This window comes from Dipteris shenzhenensis, chromosome 24 (genome assembly GCF_047967505.1).
Source record: "Dipteris shenzhenensis isolate YYH24624 ecotype China chromosome 24, Dip_SZ_1.0, whole genome shotgun sequence".
Lineage (NCBI taxonomy): Eukaryota > Viridiplantae > Streptophyta > Polypodiopsida > Gleicheniales > Dipteridaceae > Dipteris > Dipteris shenzhenensis.
The window spans coordinates 15,483,035-15,489,804 of NC_141619.1; the positions used below are offsets into that span (position 1 = coordinate 15,483,035).

At 41.8% G+C, this 6,770-nt stretch overlaps 1 protein-coding gene across 1 annotated transcript; it reads left to right on the forward strand.

Moving 5' to 3' along the window:
• The first annotated feature begins 3,222 nt into the window (after positions 1-3,222).
• On the forward strand, positions 3,223-6,444 carry LOC147886270 (very-long-chain aldehyde decarbonylase GL1-5-like). The gene is made up of 11 exons (XM_087395076.1): positions 3,223-3,282; positions 3,488-3,711; positions 3,817-4,052; positions 4,188-4,407; positions 4,572-4,693; positions 4,817-5,073; positions 5,278-5,385; positions 5,483-5,683; positions 5,789-5,899; positions 5,997-6,170; positions 6,283-6,444. Exons 1-11 carry the CDS (start codon positions 3,223-3,225, stop codon positions 6,442-6,444), a joined length of 1,875 nt encoding a protein of 624 aa, XP_087251202.1.
• The last annotated feature ends 326 nt before the right edge of the window (positions 6,445-6,770 follow it).

A 6,770-nucleotide genomic window follows, 5' to 3' on the forward strand; every position in this document is an offset into this window, starting at 1 on the left:
CTTTCTTGAGCTCCCTCTAGAATCCTCTCTCCTAGCCCAACACTTTCAACTTGGCAATCTATTTTGGTGCCATGTATGCCATAAGGCATCTTTCCTTTAAAGCCCTTTCTTGGGCTTCATTATGGACCTCCTTGATAATGCCTAGGCCTAGGTGTGACCCTAGACCCAAGTTCGCTCGGACCTGCTCAAATGTAAGTACTATCGAGCCCTCTAGTTCCCTGCCATGCCATAACCAATCCATGGGAATTTCTTGTTACGGCTGACATGAGACCCTTAGTCCCCTCCATTTTCCTTTTCCTCTCCCCATTTTTCATCTTCCCCCCGTTTTTTGTCTCATCTTCTCGTTCCTCATTTTCCCCTCCTCCATTCCTTTTCCCTTCTTGATTTCCCCTTCCTTTCCTTTTTTGCCCCCTTTTTGTTCCCTTCCCATTGCCCCCCTTTCCCCCCTTACCTCCCCACCCCCTTCCCTATTCTCCTATTCCCACCCCCCTTTTCATTTCCCCTCTTCCCCTCCCCGTTAATAGTGGGGTTTGGCAGAACATTAGAACTCTATCTATATTGGCAAAAAATAACCAAATCTTTTCTATGCAAGTTCATCTGATTGAAATATATATAACACTTTCACCAAGGTAGACTTTTAATATTATATTATGGTCATGTTTAATGTTGAAGTTTTTATTGAATAGGGTGCACTTCATCTATATACTAGTTGTTGGTAGTCTGAGGTGCCAACTCAATATGTAATATATTACTAGTTACCCTCGTCCAAAATCTAGGGTATGGAGGGACAAAGTCCATATATAATATGCATGGATTTCCTTTATAAATTTTAAATATACAAGGGAAAAATATGAAAATTTCATGTCCTTCCTCCCACAAAATATAAGATGTATACCTTGAAAAATATGCAAGATTTTAAGATTTGTACATATTTTTCATAATATATGAGGCCCAAGGGGGGGGGTCTTTTGGATGAGGGGGGTAAAACTCGGGTAAAACAAAAAATACACTAAAATATGAAAACCCATCTCCTTTCAAATTAATGTAACTTTTTCATGTGTTACCCAAATTTCAAGGTGTAAGGACATATTTGAAGCTCTTTTAGGTAGAACACAATCATGTTAATTTGAATAATTTCTACTCATGGCATATTGTTAAATTCATTCCATACTCAAGATTTTGATAGGTTTTCTTACTAAAGGGAGTTGGTGCCCCAAGGTTGGTAGCCAAACCATTTCTATGCAAGTTCATCTCATGTGAATAAATAATACTATCACTAATGTAGACTTGCAAGATTATGGTATAATCATCTTCAAAATTGTGGTGATAAGATAAATCTTTATTAACAATGAGTACCTACATATAGTGAGGTTATGTTTTTATCAAATGATGCACTTCAACTATATAGTAGCTGTTGATAGCCAAACCATTTCTATTCAACTTTATCTAATGACAATATAGAACACTATCACCAATGTACACTTGCAATATTATGTTATCAGCATGTTATAATCATGTTCAATGTTGATGAAGCACTATAAATCTTTATTAATGGTGAGTACATACATATAGTGAGATTATGTGTTGGTAGCCCAACCATTTCTGCTTTGCTCGCTTTCTCGCTCGCTAGTTTTGATCTTGCTCGATTGCCATCGCTCACTTGATCAAATACCTCCCTAGCCCACAAAAATGCCTCTTGCCCAAACACCCCCATTCAAATCCCAGTGGCACTCTATTTGCCCTCTTAGTGGCATGCCCCTATACACCAAATGCTTTTGATGCTGCATACCCTCACCCCTCGACCCTCGCCTATGGCACCTAGCTCTACCACCATCATTGACCTTTAAAAACTACTGTCGCCTATCTAGTTTCATCACAATGCCCCTGTACCCCAAATGCTTTTGATGCTGCATACCCTCCCCCTCGACCCTCACCTATGGCACCTAGCTCTGCCACCATCATCGACCTTTAAAAATTACCGTTGCCTATCTAGTTCCACCACAATGCCACCGCCCCTCAGTACAAAAAGAAAACCTATCCTTTGACTAACCTTAAAAACTTAACTAACCCTCACCTAACCTAACCTATTTATTAGCCATAGCTAGTTTAGTCTAATTTAGCCTAACTTAACCTACCTAAGTAAAATAACCTTAGGCTCGAGGCCACTTAACCTAAACATAGGTAAGGTTAAAATAACCTTAGGATAGCAAAACTCAGCTGGACTAGTTAGTCTAAAACCCTGCACCTTAGGCTTGAAATCTCTATTTTAGAAATTTGCACAAAAATCCAAGCAAAAAACCCAAACCACACAATGTTGTTTCCTAGTCTTCTGACCATTATTTCACCGTCCAAATAGTTGAATACTTTAAATTGCAAAGCATCAAAAGTGTAGCCTGTTGAAATGTCTACAACTATCTCATATAGACTTTTCCCAAAATGAATCATCTTCTCCTACATATTTGCCTTTGAAAAATGGACGATATCAATATTTCGATGACAAAATTACTAAAATGTGTAAACAACAAGACATAGAAGAAGAATAGAGGACATGAGCTAGGGCCTCACAAGTATCAAGGTCATACGTGTATAAGTTGTACCAGTTCTTTCCCTCTTAATCTACACACCAAGTGCAGCCTCTACCTAACCTCTAGCTATAGTGAATGGGGGGAGAGGACACCCCACTAAAGCTTGTCACCTAACCTTTGGCAATGGAGGGAAAGCAATTGAGATGTGCAGTCTTTTGGTAGAATAATGCACACAAACAACAAACATACCAAAAGTAAAATTGTGGAGTGTAATGCAATTGTTCATTTGAATCCCCATTTCTTCCCCTCCCACGTCATGGAACCCAACCAACCTCCCACCTAACATCTTTGGCACGGTGTGGAGGGGAAGAAATGGGGGCACAACCCAATGAACCCCTACACCTAACCTTTGGGATTTAAATGAGCTAGAAAAGTAATATGTGCACAAATGAATATAGTACCATGGGTGTACACTAGCAACCCACTTCAGAAAGTAAAGAGAAAGGAAAGGACAAACCATCGGAAGCTTTCCAAAAGGCCGAAGTAAAGGGCTCTTGGAATCTTCATGTCGGGACGTGCGCTTGCCATATTTCATGCATGTCGTGCAAGGCGTCATAGCGTTGTTCAATAAATACGTCGTAGGCAGACTGAGTCGCCACCCAGCATTGTTTGGATTCCTGCCTTGCTTGTGCTAAAGATGGCAACTACTCCAGGCGTCCTGTCCAGTTGGCCATGGGAAAGCCTAGGAAACGCCAAGGTATGTAGTAATGTTCTAAACTGTTCCATCTTGTGCTGTCCGTCTAGCGTTTCAGATACGTCTTTGAGAGTGTTCAGAAACCAAATGGAGCTTTCGAATTGAGTTTCCCTCGTTAAATATTCGGTGTTCGCTAATCTATTGATCTAGTGGGTGTTTGTGGTTCTTGGATTCCCCACTTATGGACGATGTTGGCTGTTGTGTACAGTACATGCTCTATCTTCCGCTGGCAGTTGAAGCAGTTCGAGCAAGCTGCGTCCATGGAGAGCCCATCTCCCACAATTTATACTGTCACATACTCCTCCTCTCTGGGCTCCGGTATCTTCTGTTTCAGCTATGGTGCACCGCATCTCGCTTACCTTACATATCACGTCGATATCAAATCCAGACCAAAGGAATCACGTTCGAGCAAGTTGATCACGAAGCTAAATGGTATATGTTGGCTCGCTTCTCGACTAAATTTGATGTGCAGTTGCGGATCTCTTGCTAGCTGGCAAGACAAATTAACATTGATAAGCAAAGTTTCGTGGTGTGCAGGGAAAACATGGTCATCCTCACTGCGCTCTTCATGTGGGGCAATCATGCACTATTTCCTTCCGTGTTCGCCAACATTCCCCTTTGGAATGCGAAAGGAATCGCTCTGGCATTCCTTCTTCACGTTGGCCCGGTAGAGTGGGTGTATTACTGGGCTCATCGAGCTCTACATCATCATCATCTTTTCAATCGTTATCACTCCCACCACCATTCTTCATTCGTGACTGAGCCCATAACGTGTGAGTTCACACATTCTTGCATCCCCTTTGATCTCACTATAAATTAATCTACTAGAATGCTTTGTCAACCAATGACCGGCCTAGTCCGCCAACGACGCAGCAATTTCGTGTTCTTAAAGTATATGTCGTTTGCAGCTAGTAATCATCCTTTCCCGGAGGTTGTATTGTACCTTATGATATTTTCCCTAGCGGGAGTCACTCCATATCTCGTGGGATGCGGCTCCGTTGGCTTGTTCCACGTCTACATTTTGTTTATCGACTTTATGAACGCTTGGGGGCACTGCAACTTCGAGTTTATTCCTCCTTGGGTTTTCAAAAATTTCCCACCTTTGAAGTACATAATCTACAGCCCTACGTAAGTTTTCGAGTTTATTCCTACTTGGGTTTTCAAGTTTTTGCCACCTTTGGAAGTACCTAATTGATCTACACTTACGTAAGTATGCGTTACCACCAGCTTCATCCAAAGAGCATCCTACAAAATTCATTGCCTGAACCAATCACGCAGTGATATACTTGCAGGTTCCACTCGCTGCACCATAGCCGCGTGCACGTCAATTTCTGTCTATTCATGCCTTTATATGACTATCTTTACGGGACGGCAGACCGCAATTCAGATAGTCTCTACCAATTTGTTCGAGAAGGTGTGCACTTCCCAAGTTGGTGTCGCTCATATAGAGTAAAAGTAGGCCGAAGATGTCAAAATTTCAATTGCAGATTGATTAAAAATTGAATCGTTTTCTCATTCGGTTTGTGTGATATGACAGGCCGTGAGAACCATATAGATTGTGTGTACTTAACTCATTTAACAGAACTGCTATCCTCGTTCCACTTGCAATTTGGTATCCAGACATTCGCTGCTCAATCTTACAAGAAAAAGTGGTACATATGGATTTTATGGCCTGTCGCGCTCCCTATAATGCTTCTAACCTGGATGTTTGCGAGACCCTTCACTAGTGATAGACACCAAATTGGCAGTAGCTTCGAAGCCCGAACTTGGGTTATTCCTCGATACAACTTTCAGGTACTATGATGGCACGAATTGTTACAGCCAGCACTTGTGACACTATGTCATATAATTCTCGTATGAAAGTTGGCACGAATTGTTACGGCCTGCACTTGTGACAGTGTGTGATATAATTCTCGTGCATTCTTCAAGAATTTCTTCGTTTCTTTTGTGCCTTGATTACAATGTGTCTCTAAGTTCTGGTCAAACCACCTCTTGCAGTATGCAATCAGTTCTGAGAAACGAAATATAAGAGGGTGGATTGAGGATTGCATCCTCAAAGCCGAGAAAGCGGGTGCGAAAGTCGTAGCACTTGGTTTGATGAACAAGGTATACTTGAAGTGTGTCAATGTTCAAATGCACTCACAAGAACATAAACTTGGTTTCCAATTGATGCTGGATGTGAGGTATACCTGTATTTGTTCAGGACATCCCGTTGGATGTATGCAAAACATTCTCTGATGGCAGAAGCGTGGCAACCCCAATCATTACGGGGGAAACTCTAGCCGCAGCAATTGTTGTGAACCGTGTACCTAAAAAGACACCAGAAGTGTTTTTCATAGGAGCTGATTATAGGGTTGCTTGTGCCGTCGCAACTTACTTGTGCATGCACGGAACAAAAGTATTGGTACGAATTCTCGAGCCAGACAATCGAGTTCTTAATGATGTGCTCCCAATGGTCGTTTGTATGAACTTGGGAGTATACCACATTGAACCATTGATCTTGATGCAGGCATTGTTGCCGTCAAAGGATCAGTTCGAGTGCATGAAAGCAAAGTTGCCTGATAGATTTCAAGGAAACATTATGCACGTGAGCAAGTATGAAGCTGGGAAATGCTGCAAGGTGCAACGAAGACTCAAACAGGCCTTAGTGATAGGTACATTTCTTCTATCGGTAAGCAGTGGACGTTGTATACTGCGACTAAGCGTTTTAACTGCAGGTCTGGATTGCGGGCAAGCAACTAAGTGCTAAGGAGCAAGGCTGGGCACCACGGGGGACGCATTTCCATCAATGCTCGATACTTCCAATGAAGAGATGGAGGCGAGATTGCACGTATGGGCATGTACCGGGGCTTAGGCTACCGAAAAGCATACAGAACGTGCATGCGTGTGAGGTAAGAACCGAAAGGAAAAATACATGGAACCATTTAAAGGAAATTGAGTCGAGCAATAACATTTCGACATAATGTTGCAATGAATTAATTGGGAGACATGGTTGTGTTGCAGGATGTGTTGCCAAGATATGTGGTAAGGGCTGCGTACGCTGCAGCTATTGTGCATGCACTTGAAGACTGGCACCATAACGACATAGGCCAAGACATCTCCATCACTTCCATGCAAGCTTCTTGGGATGCAGCCTTGAAGCATGGATTCTCTTCTTTTCCTTAGCTCTCTTCTTTTATTGATTCTCTTCTTTTCCCTAGGTCTCTTCTTTAATTCTAAGAGAATAGAAAATAATCTCCAAAGAGAGATTGCCTCTCTAGAGTGACTCACTCAATCGTTAATATAGCCATAAAAATATTTGATATTAGGCTATGCTTGTTAGAGTATTATTGTGACCTTACTGTAAATACTCTAAGATTCCCCCTATACATTCTTGAATAAGAATGTTGTTAAAAACCAAGCAACGAAAATGTTGAGCACTTGACAAGGATTACATGAGCATATATCGAGGGTTCTATCTCGTTGGTACCTGCTAAACTACCAATTTTCCA

What these genes read in the sequence shown, in the direction of transcription:
- LOC147886270 (XM_087395076.1), top strand. Translation starts at nt 3,223, where the DNA reads ATGGCAACTACTCCAGGCGTCCTGTCCAGTTGGCCATGGGAAAGCCTA. An exon ending in CGTGACTGAGCCCATAACGT is followed by an intron (nt 4,053 to 4,187) that starts GTGAGTTCACAC and finishes TGTCGTTTGCAG; the next exon opens with CTAGTAATCATCCTTTCCCG. An exon ending in TTCCTCGATACAACTTTCAG is followed by an intron (nt 5,074 to 5,277) that starts GTACTATGATGG and finishes CACCTCTTGCAG; the next exon opens with TATGCAATCAGTTCTGAGAA.